Raw genomic sequence first — 17,401 nt, 5'->3', positions numbered from 1 at the left:
GTGTAAACTTGCCCCTCAGATCAGGATTGCTGGCCAGTTCATGCAGATAAGGTGATCTTGATAAATGTATGAATCCATCTATTGTATATATTTTATACAACTTCAGGATTAAGATGGTTTCCATTGGTACAAACACAACATAGCCTCTTCAGACTTTTTGACATCTATCTAGCTTCAAATATAGTAGTTATTTATAGTATTTTTTCATTATCAATCAGTTTACAGATTGTTTTCTCAATTAATTGATTGGTTTTCCATGAAATGGCAAACAATTGTGAAAAAATGGCCATCATAATTTCTTATAAGGTGACGTCCTCGAATTGGTCAGATTTTCAGATTTCAGAGTCCAGAACCCAAACATATTTAATTGACTTTCCTATAAGACAAAGAAAAGCAGCACCTGCTCACATTTGAGAAGCTGGAGCCAGCAAATATTTGAAATTTTAACTTGAATTGAAAAATTAACCAACTTTTCGATCTAAAATACAGTTTACTCAACCTAACCTTTCATTTTTATTTCCAAGACAACAATTTGAAGCATTAGACCTGTGTTCAAGACCTTTATAAGCTGAATGAATGGTGATAGATGAGGTGCAAAACTCCTGAACACTGATCGGTTGAGCCTTGTGAAACAGGATAACATTTGGAAAGATACTGTTTTATTGCATGTTTTGGTCTTAGTATTGAATAACATTGTTTGCTCTGCAGACTCTACATTTACTAGAAATTTACAAACTCCTTAAAAGAAAAGTTTTGCATGACAACCTTTACTTTATGATTTTATAATTCAGTCCTGTAATCAGAGGGACCTAATAATAAAAACTAAATATACTGTTAAGTCCAACAATATCAAAGACAACAGTATCATATCGGAGGCCTAATAAACTTTAATGGTTATTAGATAAGATGTCCTTAAGCTTGTATAGTAGTGAATAGGCCAGAGTCCAATGAGATTTAAATATTTTTTAGGTTTTGCTTTATGCTGCCAGCTACCAGACTACTGCAAACGTTTCAAAAACAGTCATATCAAACATGCTAGAAATAAATATTTCCATTTTATTTACATTTAGGACATAACTGTGGTAATACACAGATAATGTTAGGGGTCAAGTACACTAAAGCTGTTACATCAAGATTAATGATTTCTATCCATCTCCATAGTAAGTGAAATGGGGAGATCGTTAAGGCAAGTTGATAGAAAAACATAAGAGATTTCTAATTTTACAGCCGGTTGGCAGCCTGCTTATTCCCCAAATGGTTTGTCCTCTTGCCTCCCATCAGACCCCAATTCGCGAACTGACTGTGCAGATGAATCATTAGTCCCTGGAGATACTTAATTATCCTTCACTTACCACCAGCAACACTTTCATACTCTCACTTTGTACCTTCAAATAAAACAAAGAGGATGCATTTGAAGGATTCGTGGATTACATTGTGACTCCCCTGACCGTGAAAGTATGCAGCCCTTGTTTCAAACAGCCAACATGCAAAAATAACACAAATCTCATTATTGAAATTAGCTGAAAGAAAAAGATAACAGTAGTTAAGTTGATCCTTGCAACTGCTTTTATCAACATGATAAACTGATCCACTTCTGTCTCCTCTGATGTGCCTCCTCTCTCCATTGAATATGTGTACTCATGTGTATGCACACACACACACAAACAAACAGCATTTTTATTTACAGGAAATGCAATACAAAACACAAAAGGTATAGCTTGCTTTTCATCAGATGAATAAGCATCTAATCTCTAGTATTGTCCCAACTATTTCATGATTTTCTTTTTTAAATGCATGACAGTTGCTTTGCTTGCAAGGACACAGAGGGTAACAGCACCTCAGGCTCCAGCTGCTACCTCCTGCAGACAGACCTCAAGAACCACAAGTTCTTAATTCAAGGTGGAGGGTACAAGCATGTAAAGCCACATGACAAATAGTTGAGCTGAAGTCAGGAAGGCCAGTTGGATTTTGAGTTTTTATGCCAGTGAGTAGATGGTATTCATTGGAGAATGGAGCTCCAGACCTCCACCAAAGTCCAACTCCCTGACATCTCTCCTGGTTCCTGTGTACTGGCCGATGAACGAACCGTCCTCGTTGAACTGTATTTCTCCTCCTTCACCATAGTCCACCAGACTGTCGTCACTGTCTGATCGCTTCATCATTGCCTCCATAGACGGCTGGCCCCTTTGAAGCCCTCTTTCCTCCTCTCTACGAAATAAAGCAAAAAATTAAAAAGTTGATCATTTGAGGTCCATTATGTCAGCACTATAGGATCAAACTCAACCTAATGTAACAATACATTCAAATTGTACATGTACATACCGCCGGGGGTAAGGCAGAGTGGAGACACGTGCTATCCTAAAATGTGAAGAGGTTGTTTGAGAATGACTGAGAATTTATTATTTTATCACATTTCATTGATCATCAAAAGAATCTTCATAAAATGATGTTTATAATAGTTCTGGTAATCCGTTGAATACCATTATAGCTCTGAAACATACTATATAGACAAATGAATGAATAACAACCAATGCAGGATTGTATGGTTTAACTGTCATGTGTGTCAATGTGTCAATATTTAGTTTTTTCATACCTTTCAAGAGACCTTGAGTGGTTCAGTTTGAAAAGAATAGGGTTGAGGTTTGGGTGGAATAAAGGTTTAGATAGAAAAGGTAGAGTAAAAAGGAAAAAAAAAACAGAAAATAATCAAAGTATTATCGGAGTTATCATAAATAAGGCCATAAACACTGTAACCAGATTTGATTTGTACCTGTGCAGCATCTCGTAAAATGTTATCAAAATGAAAGGCTCCCTGAGAAGTTTTTGACCACTAGTAGCGCTATGGAGCAATGTTTTTATAAGTTGTTTTTACTCGCCATGAAGGCTTGTGATATGATAAGCATTTCTGCGTCCGGTTTCCTGCTCTTCCACCGATTGAAGGTTGGTGGCAGTAATGCACTAAGACACATAGCAGGTAGTGACACAAACACTAAATGTAAACATAAAGTTTGTTTGTTTACTCCTTAGGGCAGTTTTAATTCACCAAACAGAATGCTAATGCACAGCTACAAAGCAAATTGATGTCAATGGCTACTGTTGTTATCATTTTCAACAATGATAGTTCTGTACAGTGTTATGGTAAACATATTGATATATTCAGTGTTATTACCATGCCATAATATAAATACATGATGTAAAAACAGTCTGGTAGATAAAATAGTACAGTTTGATAACTTTACAATAAGATGTGCTAAAATCCCATTTTTCAGACTGGTAGCAGTAAAGTTCGCATTGATCGTGTGTTTCTTATTTATTTTCCACCAGCTGTCTTACCGGTAGTCAAATGATCCCTCCTGATCTTTGTCATCCACCGGCTCCAGTGAAATGTCTTTTTTTTCCCGCACTGAAATTAAAACAAGCTATACTATTAAAAGACATACAATGTGGTGTTATTGGACATGATTGAATATGAGAAATCATCACTGTACCTGGATATTTCCCCCCTCGGCTCCTCTTGATGAAGCAGACTATGAGTAGGATGAGCACGATGAGAGCCACAGCACACATAATCCCGATGAACCAGCCCTGAGTGGAGATGTCCACCTGGTCCTGAGCATAAACTTAAGCACAGACAAGGACGGGCACATACATGTAAGAACATGTATCATCAAAGTCAACATCCACTCAGCATTTCAAAGTGTTTATTTGGTAAACCATTGAACAAGTTGAAAATTACTTTCAGTGGTGTAATGGGGTGACTCCTCCGTATGCCATTCCCCTATTCCGATCCGAGTCCGTGCTGCCACGGAGAATCTGTATCGAGTGTAGCGGTCATATCGCCTGACTGAGAAACTTGTTACATTTGGAGGGAACTCCTCAACTTGCAGCTCTTCTCCCCTGGTGGCATTTACTGTGGAGAGAATGGAAATTTCAGTGTGTTAGGAGGACTCTTGATGCTAGTAGAGTGCACACAACTGAGTACCTTACCTGCTCGCAGAGTGCCCACACAAGTGTTCATTACCCTCTCGAGAAATACTCCAGCGGTATTTTGGTTTTTGAGTGCATATTTAAGTGCGCTATTTTGTGCTCCTGGGATGTGGACTCAAGTGTCATGTGGAAACCTTTACCAGCTTTAGTGAAATAAACCTTTTCCTTTTCTGTTATTACTGTTTCTCCTCGGAGGACTGCAGAATGGTACATTATGATTTGAAAGTGTAGCCTGTGAAGACAGTAAAATCTCCTGAGGTATTTGAGAGTGTTTCAGATATTGGGCCAGCGTACCTGTCTGGTACTTGAGGGAATATCCAGTAATGATACCGTTGGGTTCTGGTGGCAGGTCCCAGCCGACATAAATACTGTCCAAGTGTCGCTGTTGGATCCTGAAGGATCCTGGAGCAGATGGTACTACAGACAAAAACGCAGGAGGAGATGACACGCATATAAGCTTTGGAAATAAACATTCACTTTTTTTGCTCAGACACAGATTATAGTTCTCTTGTTCTTTGGATGGTAAATTAGTGACTTTTCTTACCTCCTTCTGGTGTAGAGAAGTGTATATTATTACTAGCCGGCCCTTCATATCGATTGTTTGCCACCACTATATACATCTTGTAGTTGCTGTAGGGTATGAGCCCAGTGAGGACCCCAGAGGGCTCTAAATCATTTTCTGGAAATGCTTTAGACTTCATCGCTCTGTTGACCCACAGCCACCTCAGCTGGCTGCTGTCCCTCCAGTAGTAGACCTGAGAGATGAAAGCAACACACCCAGCATTTTGATTCTGCTGCCAGCACTGGATTGTTGTATTTGACAATAATTTTTCAAGAAAAGGTTGAAAAGTTCTAGATATTCCAGATAGTATTTGGGAAATGGGGGCTCTTATTGAGAAGAAACAGGATGCGTTGTTGTCCTGTTGCATAAAGCGAGTTTTAAACATGGCCGTTGTAACCGTTGCGTAACTTAGAAAGTTTGTTTCCTTGTCGAGTAATGCTGTCAGACTTTCAATGTTTCAATCAAGGATCTTTCTCAGGCATAAAATTCCCAACGTCTTTATAATAAAAAAAGCCACAGAAATGGCAATAGAAAAGAAAGAGAAGTGAATGACAAAATACGTGGAGGAAAATTGGACAATAAACAGTCCAACTGGGAATTTCTTTCTAATCTTAAAGAAAAACAAATGAAACAAAAAAATAGAATTTTAATGTAAAAAGCAAACAAACAATAGAATCAGTTACTGTTAAGGAATAATGTAAATAGTCAAATATTCCTCAAAATATATATATATAATATAAGTTATATACAATGATAACATTCAAATAAATAGTGAAATGTTACACAACATATAACCATTACTTAGATAATAGTGGAAACATTTGTTTAAATTGCCTAACAAAGCAATTGATTGCCAGTACACCCTCCCAATAAAGTACATAATGTCCTCAGTTTCTGTTGTTATCCATAACTATTAATGTAAGCTATAATCAAAGTGCATTATTATTAATTATTATTCACAATAGACACACCTTGTATTCTTTCAGTTCTCCCATGATAGTGTTACGTGTGACTGGATCCCAGTGCACAGTCACCTGAGTGCTCTCGATGTCGGACACTCTCAGGTTCAGGGGGGCAGTTAAGGGACCTAAGGAAGGTAGAGATGGTCTTTGCTATCAGTGAACACAAAGTTGGTGTTAAACCATTGCAGAAGGAGAGGGCACAACGAGATAATGTAATTAAAAGAGCCCCACTCAAATCTTAAATGAACGATAACAATGTGGCAAATGTGATGGAATATGGCATTTATGCTTGTTTCATGTATTCATTTGGGCATCGTTACAGTCTCCTTTTTGGTCAACACAGATCTGATATTTTCGTCTTGCTTAGTCTGTTTTATTACAATTTGTAACTGAAATTTATCAACACACTTTTTCACTGCAGCCTAGCACCAAAACACTTTAGTGATATTTCAATTCCTAATTTCTGGCATTTCCACTCAGATTTTTGCACGTGCAAGTTGAAAACATGCCTAGAAAACAAGTTAATAGAAACTTACTTACTGTTGCCAACACCTCAGCTCATAGACTAAAGTCTATTCTGCATACTTGTCATTCTAAAGTATTCCTGCTTTCTTTGCAAATATTGCTTGTTTTCTACTGAAAGTGAGTTGAACAGTACACCTACCCTGAAGATTTAAGCGTGTAAGCTATTAAAGAGACTTTAATGAGACACTTGATGTTAATTTTTCCTTCCTTTGTTACTCAGCTGTATATTATATTGCAGGGGATTCTGATACTTACGGTCTTCTCCAGAATAACCGATGACAACAGGAGACTCTGGACCCAGCCCAAAGTCGTTGACAGCCTGGACTTTGAGCTCATAAGGAGTGAAGGTATCTGCATCGTAGATGTAGTATTTCAGCCATTTAGTGGTTGCATTCCTCCAGTCTTCTCTGGAATCCTTCCTTTTCCACCACACCAGATACTTCAAGTGGGGCCCGTTCCACTCTCTGTAGGTCAGAGGCTGAAAGCATGCGACCAGCATAGTTTGATTTTCATCAGTCAAAATAAATAGGAAAGTGTTACAGTGTTTGATGGGTTAAGTCAGTCGCTATTACCTCCCAGCTGATCTCCATGTTATTCCTCCATGTACCCACACCCTTTAGGTTCTTGGGGATGACATCTGGGGCTGTGCAGGGAAACCAATGCAGTGGTTAGATAATTTGCTCGAAAAGGAATAGTTCAGCCTTTCGGGAAATATACTTATTGGCTTTCTTAGAGTTAGATGAGAAGCTTGATACCACATATGAAGCTGCAGACACAAGATGTTAACATGCCTTAGCATAAAAACTGGAGACAGGCGGCTTTCTCCTGCTTTCAGTCTTTAAATGCAAAGCTAAGCTAACCATCTCCTGGTTGATAGCTTCATATATAGTGTACATACATGCAAATGGTATTAATCTTCTCATCTAATAAACATAACAGAATATTGGACTGTTCCATAAAAATGTGCTACGCATATGGATGTTTACTAGCTTAAAATCCAAACCAGTCAGGAGCATCAAACTTACGTGCACCACTGCTCTGGAAGCGCTTAGATGGACGGCTAGGGCGGCTCATTCCAATTTCGTTGATAGCGATGACCCGGAACTCGTAGTATGTGAAAGGTGTAAGATGCAGAATGACAGAGTTGAGGTTCCCTGAGTACAGGGACAGGTTTCTCCACTTCCCAGGTAACCAGTCATCATCATCATACTGCACTAAGTAATCTGTAACAGAGCAATAAATGGATAAAAGTCTGCATGTCTGGTAAATACAACAAGAATTCCCTAAAAACAATAAATGTTTATGACATTATTTAATTTTAACAGCTCTTACCTGTAATAGGGTTGTGGTTGCTGTCTCCAGGGACCCAGCTCAGTCTTACGCTACGTTCATATGGATCTGACAACTCCAAGTTAGTGGGAGGCTCTGGACGGTCTACACACAAAAATACATCAACAATTAAAAAGCCATTAACACGCAGCATGGTTGATAAAATGTCATCTATTTTAAATGTGTCATACCCATCACCATTAGGCGTGCTGAGGCAGACTTCTGGTCCAGCTCACTCTTGATGACACATGTATAATTGCCCTCATCGCCTCTGTTGACATTAGTGATGACCAGATTGGATTCATCCAGGGAGATTCTGAGGATTGCATATAAGTAAAATAGGTGCTCATTGGTTTACACCACAACTTCAATTAAATATATATTTTTTATATTTATAATGTATATATATCTCTATAGAATTCATTCACAAAAAGACATGCCTCCAGCTAAGAGTGACCGGATTTTTGCCTTTCATCCAGGTGGTTGTGACGGGAGTAGTGACGTCTGCTTTTACAATACACTCAAAACGCACATCGGTTCCACGGATGACTTTCATACTCTGTGGTCTTGTGACAATTAAAGTGGGCTCTGAGGAGAATGGATAATAAAACATGATTGGTCACGCAATAAAAGAGTATTTGGGTAAAATTGTATCTTGATATTTAAAGATTTTTAGTATGAAATGTGACCCTCACCTTTGACCTCTACACGGACTTGACTCTCATCTCTTCCCGCAACGTTACTGACTATACACAGGTAAGTTCCCTGGTCCTCTACCCGTATACGTTTTATCTCCAGAGTCCCATTACTGTGGATCTTAAAACGATTTCCTTCAAGATTCCCTTGTCCATATTTTGACCTGTGTGAGCAGACCCATAAACATAAACACATACACACACACTGTGAGGTTATGTCTGAACTCACTCTTTACATTAAAGTGTCAAACAGCATGTTCTCACCATCGCAACTCAGGCACTGGAGAACCAAAGTAGCGGCAGTCTAAGAAGGTATTACTGCCCTCTATCACCTTAAAGAGTTCATTCCTGGGTCCAAGAATACGTGGAATTGCATCTGGAGAAACATTGATAATGAATTAATACAATTAAATAATTTCATAATAAACAATTTATAGTCTTGGTGTACCCTCTTTTCCTTAACCTGCGTTGTTTCCTGTATGTGTAGTGTAGTTACTGATTTCTTTCTATTTTCCCAGTCTTCTTCTTACTATGAGTGATGGGGTCCTACAGTTGATGGGTTGTTTGGTCACTGTCAATCAAATCTAATGAAATGACACATACTTTTTTTGGGACTATTTAGTCATGAATATTTAATGTTACAGAGAAATAAAACAGGAATTAGCTATTGCTTTATGTATTTTATTACATGGCATTTGCTGTTTTACACCAGTGGTTTATTAAGATTTTTTAAATGCATATATTGTATAAGGTTTCCAAGATTTTATCTTATTTTAAAATTCAAATTCAAGACACATTTTTATGACTGTACAACAATAGTACAGCAGTGAAGCAACCTTTACAGGTGCCATGACACTTAAAATGTTATGTATATGTATAGCGTATAGACTAAAATATGAAGAAATGTGCTTAAAATATACCTATATATATTTTTAGTTGACCCCTTTGGCAAACTATTCAAAATCTTCCACAGCTCATGGCTGGGTCATGACAGTGAAAAACAATTTTACAGTGTTAATGTCATGAATGAGTGGTAACTTACGTAGCACGTTGACAAAAGCATTGGCCAATAAGTACCCATATTCATTGGAAGCGTTGCACTGATAGACGCCATTGTTTGCAGCGGTCACACTGCGTAAAGTCAACGTGTCTCCTGACACCTGTCTGTTAGGCTGTGGTGTAGCAGCTGGGGGAAAAAAACACAAAGAAAGAAAGATACTACAGCAGTTGACATTAGTTTTACTTTCACAGCTAGTAGGCCTGATCCCCAAAAACGTACTTTCAATTGGTTCCCCGTCAATGAACCAGCTGATTGTGGGACGAGGAACTCCATCAGACCGACATACCAAGCGACCGTTTTCCTCAGGGGCCAAAACCAAATTAGTGGGCTTCTCCAACCAGAATGGGGCCGCTGTCAAATACAAATATGTTAGTTGTATATGTATTATTTTGCGGTAAGAAAAAGACATTATGTTTCTCGAAGTGCCTCTTACCTTTGACACTGACGGTTATTGTGTGCTCAATGTATCCAATCTTATTGGTAGCAGTGCAGGCGTATTCACCTGCATCATCAAACGTCGCTTTTGGGATTTTAATCATCTTGTTGAAGTTCTTTACTTTCATAGGTGACCTCACCACGAGGGCGTCACCATCCTTGGTCCATGTGATATGAGGAGTCGGCCTTGATGATGACAAACAAGGCTTTACACAAGACGACTTTCATGAAATCAAAGTCAAAATGATACAGAACAGAAAATATACCGACACCTGTAACAACAGTAACATTAAATATACTACAAAAAGTGTACTCACACTCCTGCAGCTATACACTCCAGGAGCAGTTCTTCCCCTTGCAGGACCAGTATGGAGCTGGAAGAACCTGTGGGTGACAGCCAGGTGGGGGCAGCCTCGGCCACTGTACGAGCTGCAGAGGAAACAAACCAGAACACAACAGTCACTTTTTGCCACACAGTTTGCAAGAGAGAGCAGAATTAGTAAGTTTAGTTAGATAAAGAGTTTCTTAAGGGTCTAAAATAAAACAAAATGGCCTACATTGTTATCAAAAAACCAAAAGGGAGTTAAAGTCGGTCAAGTATTGATGAACGGAACAGAAGAGTATATTTTGACAGTAGTCCATATTGTATTACCAGTCCAACCGCCACCTGTGTAATGCCACAGTATGTATACAAGGCTATATTTACACATTTCCACTTCAGTTGCCAATTAATATTTTGTTGGCAGAAATCAGACCTGCACTAAGGAAATGTAAACATCACATGGAACTAAATATTTTTTAGTTGGTTTTGAGCAAAGTTAACATGAAAATATGAATTCAAACATATATCTTCCTATGTTTTTGGCTTGGAGAGTTTTTACTGGTATTTTGCGACCACAGAGTAATCCTGGCCCACAACAAAGACCCCCGCCCTGACTCAGGCCAATTTTCCAGTCACAGATCCCTCAATCCAACCCCAGCTGAATCATTTGTGTCATTTACATCCATTGCATTTGGTAATTTATAACGTTTAGGTTAGGCCCATGTCTGAAGTTTACCTGTGCAGCATGCAGGTTACCAGTGGCAGTGGCAGAACATTTTCAGATCTTTTACTTCAGTAACAGTAGCACTGTTGTTTTATTAATGAATTTTTTTCACTATACTCCCTGGTTTCTTGTTAATTTCCTCATGGGATCAATACACTCTAATATTTATTCCTAATAATACCTCATCATTGATTTGTTGATTATCTTTTCTGCTATTAACCTTAATATGCATACTAACAACTAACTAAAGTTTCCTTCTAAATTGTAGTGGAGTTAAGTAGGCCTATACCTCAAAATTATAAAGTGTGACTTGAGTAAATGTACTTACTTACTGTCTCCCACTGCAGGTTACAAGTGTAAACACTCCAGATGTTTTATGTGAACACATGGCCAAAGAGATCAGACAAAGGCTTAAAACTGGACATCACAAACTGTGAACACACAATCGTACTCACTTGTAAGCACTTTAACAACCACTGGCATCTTCTGCTGGATGACATTCTTGTAGGGGAAGCGGGCATTACAGCAGTAATCAGTAGCGGAGTCGTTGAACAGGACATTAGAGAAGTACAGATCTCCGTTTACTCCCATGGATACCCTGCGGTCCTGCCGCACAGGCTGCATGGTGGGGAAAGCGGTCTGAATGGGCCAGTTGAAGGGTCTCGCATATGAGCCTAAAATGAAACATGGTGTTAAAAATAAATTCAATTTCAACAGTTAGAATTCTTGAAAGCCTTAATACCTCCTTGTTGAGGCTTATTGAACTTTTTCAAACTTTAATGTAACTGAGATGTAACTGTAGAGAGACACTTACAGCTGGACATCCAGTAGGTTTCAGGTTTAGGCGGGCCAGGTGGAGGGTCACAGGACAGAACCAGAGGCAAGCCAGCGCTGATCACCACAGGCTCCAGAATCTCCCTCGGCCACACAGGAGCTCCTACACAAACACAGAGGTATACATGTCTACACAGAACACTGAGGTAAGTTGTCTGATGATAGTTCACATTAATTAAATCTGAACAGCAACAAATTGGTTGATTTCGGGCACTAAACTACTTACTGAAAGCTAATAAATGCTAGGCATGTATGTATGTCATCCTAAAGGTCAACTCTTGTGATACTCTGTACTTTCCTTATTGTCAACAAATCTCATAAAAACACCAAAACCAACAATTATGATAATTGATCCTACTAACATGTATTGCCTATTTAGCAAAAGCCTGATATAGTTTATTCCTTGGCACCAAAGAGCTCCATTACTGTCCAAAAGCTATTAAAAACACATCATTGAGCCACACTGGAAGACATGTCCCTTCATTATCATTAACATGAGCGAGCGGCTGTAGTTTATTTTAAGTTAGTCCTAACTAAACCATCCTGCTGCCTAGCCTTATTTAAAAAATGAAAGTATACACTTGTGACCTGTCTTGAAAGATTTACATCTTCTGTTGGAACTAATGAGTGCCACAGACGCAGAGAAATCCGAAGGCACTGAGAGATAGACTAATGGATTACCAGTGCCAAAAATACAGAAGGCCACCAGCCAAAATCATTTTACTTACAAGGTATTTTTGTATGATTCCACTTTTAGATAATATTCACACACAGTAAAGAGTAATGCAGCTGAATTATAATCAGTAAGTCATTAGTAGGTCAGATTAAAAGATGAGATATGCAGATCTTTGTGAGATCAAATTACTACACAACATACTGTATAGAAAATCTGAAAAATTCTGCTGCGTGTTGGAATACTGATTAAAAAGAGTTCAGTGTGTCTGTAATAAGTCTCTAATAGCCCTAATACTGATCTTACTGTATAGCCGTAGTATGATCTTGTTGGAGTACGCAGATCCATACTCATTGGAGGCGATGCACTGATACTCTGCTTCATACTGTTCTGGATTGTTCCAGGCATAGATGTCCAGTGTCCCTGAACGCCTGCGCATCGATGCTTGAGGGTCACGTGCCACGTTGAAATACTTCCCATTACGTCTCCATGAGAAACTTCATGAATGAGCGAAAAGTGCAGAGAAAGACAGAAAAAAAAACAATGAGATGGTTTGCAGATAATGATGTCAGTTTTAACAAAACTGTTCTGCTACATCAGCTCTTACATGGGATGAGGGTTTCCTTTAGCTTCACATTCTATGACCATGGTGACTTTGGGGTCAACAATATGCTCCTTCATTGACTGCTTTATGATGGTTGGTGGTTGCCTGACTGCAGGCAGAGAAATAAATCAGCTTTGTATATTAGAAATCGATGGGATTAGACAATACGTATCACAAATTAAAACAAGTTTCGTTACTGACTCACCTTCCAGAGGGATGTCCAAAGCCCAAACACTCTGCCATAAAAGTAGCAGCAGCACTGGTTCGACCAGTGTCCCCATCTTCACAGTGCATGGAATCCAGCAGCACTTTTCCTCACCAATACTCCTGTTCTCAGATAAATAGAACAGACAAAAGAAGACATCGACTGTACAATACACTCATGTCATGCAGTTAAAACCAGAACAAATGACAGTATATGTATTTTTACAAGAGAACATCTCACAGTGGTGGAAAAAGTACTCACATCTTTTAAATGTAGTAATAAAACAATGTAAAAATTCTGGCATTAGTAAGTAAAAGTCAATTATTCAAAATCCTACTTAAAATGACAAAGTACTAAAGTAGTATTATCAGCCAAATATATTACAAGTATCAAAATAAAATACTCAAAAAAATGGTGCCTGTGAGTGTTGTTTTATTATTCATTCAATTATAGAGTAATAGTACTGATGCATTAATGTTTAAGGTGGAGCTAATTTGAACTACTTTATATGCAGTTTTGTATTTTAATCCAGTGCTTTCCAACATAGGGGTTAAGCACCCTTTAAAGGATCACAAGATAGATCTGAGCGGTGATAAAAATGATTAATACGTTTTCTGTCATCTTTGCATTTTAGATCTTTTTATCCCCTTGAGTGTCAAACAGATATTTAAATAGAACCATCTTAGATGTTCAGAGGGAAAATCACTCTTAGATGAATATGCTAACAACTTATATACTTCTAAAACATTTGACACAGGGGCCACATGTAAGGGATCACATGCCAAAAAGGTTTAATAAATAACAATGTATTATTTCCCAATATAAAAAATAAAAAAAAATCTGAAAAATAACTACAGCTGTCAGTTAAATGTTATGAAACAAAAAGTAAAAACTGACACCACTGACTCTCCACTACTAGACCTAGACTAAATCACAGTGCCGTACAGTAGTAAAGTATAGTACAGACTAAAGACTAAAAAGTGTTTAATTAGATGCCTCTCTTCACCACATTATGACTATAAATATGTAATGAACCATGAGTCATGTTAGTATGAGCAAAACAAAAAGTTGTCAGTACCTACCTCTCTCATGTAAAGTCAAATCAGGGCTCTCTCCTCCCCATATCTGTGGCTTCCCCTAATGCCCCGATAATTCCAATTACTGTTCTTCACAAAATGATTCTTGTTTGTGCAGTATAACAATTAATGCCTCGATCGGTCCTTCAAATATCAGGTCAAGAACCCTAGAAGAGTTGATACACTTTAGTAATAGAGTTTCTGTCTGTCACTGCCACTTACATTCTGCCCACCCATCTCATGAATAATGAATGAGCGCCATACACCACCCACTCATCACCCACTTCTCTTCACTTTTCTGAACGGGCTCTCATAATTCTGAACAATCCATCATCATGAGAACACAGTCGCAAAGTTTTTCCACACAATAAACAAAGTGAAGTTTCAAGAAATTAAATAAATGTTTGCATTTATTACACCAACAGTTGTGGAAGTAGTTGCACATTTTTCTCTCTCAGAGCTGAATCATTTTTGCTTTGACCTGGTCCCGTGTGAACAAAACTAGTTTGGTTGGGCCAACTGAATGCACAAAACAACACATATTCTGTACAATTTGCATTCCTGTTGGTTTTGATGACATCAAAATGTGGGCTTTATTGTTGACTGGAGAGAACCAGGGAATTGGAGTATGAAAGCAATGTTTGTTTCTCTCCTATGAATTTTACATGTGGCAAATCTCAAATCACATGACTCTAGTGCAACAGCCTTGACAAAGGATAAAATATTACATATAAGATAACATTCACATTCTTTTCAATGACAAAATAAACTTGACATTTTTGCTGCACTTAACTATTGCTATTTTCCATAATGCCAATTAGAACTTATTCTCCTTTTTGGGAAACAGATTTACACTGAGCCATTCACACGCATATCCTCAGAGGAGGAAAAGGTCAATACCATTACCAGAAAATCCTACAGAGGGAAGGAACAGTTTTCTTTTCTAGAAGCAGTGCCAAAGACGCAGGATAAGCTGCATTTGTGTTAAACAAAAGCCATCTCACGGCTGCTGACAGAGTCCTGACCTGTGTAGGCTTTCAGGCATCCACACAGGGCTGCATATACAAACCAGCACTAACTGGGCTAAACAATAGCTTAGTGGTGGGGGAGGTAAAATGAGGTTATGAAGTTGAACTTATAATAAAGATTTGTCTGACAATAAGGCTGACTTAAAAGTGGAAAGTTTGTACAAATGTATTACTCATAATTTTATTTGACAACTTGTGACATAAACCATTAAGAGTCACATCTCTGTTGCTGATTCTCTGGCCCTGGTCCCCTCCTCCATGTTCACCACTGAAACACAACTTGACTTGCCTCACACAGATAACAAAAGCAGAAGGGGTATGTTGAGCTTCTTGGCTCCTAGAATGGGCTTTTTCCCCCATACATTGGACTGAAGCAGGCCTGGCAGTGAGCAGTGATCAGTGCCATGCACCAGATTGCACAGTGAAGAGGCAGAGAGGCAGACAGAGCCAGCTCAGTGACGACAAGAAGGTCTCTATGCTTGCGGGTCTCCTTTGGCACGTGTGCCCAGGGCTCGGATAAGAGCAGATGGCATGTGGGAGGGACACAAGATGCCTGTTCAGACTCAGAGCACCTATCGTTTGCACTTTGACGTCACTGCATCAGCAAGAGCACAAGAAATTCCCGTTGAGCAGGACTCTGTGCTACATCACGTCATCACCACTGTGCAATTAAAACATTATTGTCTCACAAACTTGAGCACTGTGATTCTGACTTTACGGCGAGGTAAACTGTAAACTACAGCAAACATCAGCTAATTAGCACTGAACACGAAGTACGCCTGAGGCTGATGGGAATGACATTAGTTTCGCAGGTAGCCTATTTGGTCATAAAAAGAACAAATTTTTTTGTTATGGTTACACTGTACAGAACTTAACACAATTACTCTTGAAGGGGAAATTAATGTTTGAATCATGTTTTATGGCAGTTCAACCAATAGCTGTTTATTGAGACATTTTATTCAAAACCACAAGTATTAACTTCAAAGCTTTAGCTTTAGCCTTTGGCGCTCACCAAAGTCAGTAGGATTCATCATCCAGTGACTATGCATGTTTGTACAAACTTTCATGACATTAAATAGTTGTTGAGATATTTCAGTCCTGACCAATGAAGTGGTGGACCAATTGACAGACAGACATTGTCACACCATAGAACTGAGCTGTTAGAACAGCTAAAATTGAAAGACAGATGGACATTTATTGCTATAAATGTGCATCATTGTAGTAAACTACTATAGTATAGATAAGTAGGCTGGTTCATAAAGTCCACATCACATTTGTCACTGTCTCTTAACACTGACACATAGAAAATGGTGCAAATTCATGTCAGTCATCTCAATGGCAGGTGAGAAAGCTGAACAATATTGTGTTCACTGTCATACAAATCTGCTGAGGCAGTTGTAGACCCATCCCACTTCTCAACTCAGACTATGACATCATTAAAACCTTGACTTCCATTGATAGGCGTCTTGAACGACAGCTATGAGGACTAAAGCACTTCTTCACATGGTGATTCAACACTCAATTCTACTCTGAAGTGTCTTAATGCGCTCTAATACTGTGTCCTTTATATCCATAAACTAATATTCAATAGTAACATAGTAATAGTAGTAGTATAATTAGTGAATGTGAGGGGTCCTACCTCTGAGTGTAGTTTGTTTACTCTGCTCCTTGGTCCCTTTCCCCCCTTCTTGCAGTAAAAGCAGACAGCTACTTTCTTCTCATCTTCTGTCACAGTAGATTCTCAACATCATCTTCACAGTGAGCTTCACCTTTCCAGCAGCATCTGGTTTTAGTCTTATTTGTCACTCCATCATCTTAAAGCAGGTGACAGGCAAGATAACAGAGGCTCATGTAGCCCAGAACATCTCTCCCAAGCCTGGGTCACATGCCTGGCAAACAGGGCCTGAGAGCCTATTATAATAAATCCATTGTGAAATCCACACATACATATAACGTCATCTCCACTGTGAGAATCAAGTTAAACACAATTAACATGTCATGCACTTGCTGGTAGGTTAGGTTTAGGTGTCATCTAGCTCCCCTCAAGCAAAAATCAACTACAGCTTGCTTCAGGGATCAAATATTTTTTGTATTTTTTCATGTGTGTTGTTGATTTTCTGCATGTTAGATGGGGGGTGGGTTACTGACCTTGTGTCTTCACTCTGGCTGGCACGAAAGCACACTCTCTCACACAAAGCGTTTCTGTCTGGAACAAAGTCATACTATTGTGGACAGGGAGGGCACAGCTTCCAGACACATGGGGGGGATTTAACCCGTCACATTCAAGTGATTGGATGGCTTCTCACCCATTGATAAAGTCTTACATCATTTGCCAAGAGCAGGGTGATTTATTTATTGGGTTGACGAAAAGTGGTGGTGG

General features: G+C 38.8%; 1 protein-coding gene across 2 annotated transcripts; it reads right to left on the bottom strand.

The window, feature by feature from the left end:
• Positions 1-1,036: 1,036 nt before the first annotated feature.
• Positions 1,037-17,046, bottom strand: nfascb (neurofascin homolog (chicken) b). Of its 2 annotated transcripts, none has more exons than XM_035656405.1 (27): positions 16,661-17,046; positions 12,918-13,039; positions 12,716-12,821; positions 12,415-12,605; positions 11,416-11,538; positions 11,057-11,275; positions 9,873-9,984; positions 9,554-9,741; positions 9,340-9,471; positions 9,103-9,246; positions 8,325-8,436; positions 8,061-8,224; positions 7,806-7,953; positions 7,557-7,681; positions 7,369-7,470; positions 7,062-7,259; positions 6,609-6,679; positions 6,292-6,514; positions 5,521-5,636; positions 4,532-4,742; positions 4,282-4,404; positions 3,737-3,910; positions 3,489-3,620; positions 3,334-3,403; positions 2,594-2,605; positions 2,323-2,358; positions 1,037-2,208 (listed from the first exon to the last, which is right to left on the bottom strand). In XM_035656405.1, the coding sequence occupies exons 2-27, from the start codon at positions 12,991-12,993 to the stop codon at positions 1,977-1,979; spliced, it is 3,540 nt and encodes a 1,179-aa protein (XP_035512298.1). In that variant the 5' UTR covers positions 12,994-13,039; positions 16,661-17,046; the 3' UTR covers positions 1,037-1,976. The 2 variants fall into 2 exon arrangements, with proteins under 2 accessions (XP_035512298.1, XP_035512297.1); XM_035656404.1 differs by lacking the exon at positions 16,661-17,046 and adding an exon at positions 14,000-14,609.
• Between the last annotated feature and the right edge of the window lie 355 nt (positions 17,047-17,401).

This window comes from Morone saxatilis, unplaced genomic scaffold, assembly GCF_004916995.1.
Source record: "Morone saxatilis isolate NCDOM2014 unplaced genomic scaffold, NCSU_SB_2.0 Contig15, whole genome shotgun sequence".
Classification (NCBI taxonomy): domain Eukaryota; kingdom Metazoa; phylum Chordata; class Actinopteri; family Moronidae; genus Morone; species Morone saxatilis.
Note: the sequence above shows the minus strand (reverse complement) of the source record. Positions and strands in the feature narration are given on the sequence as shown.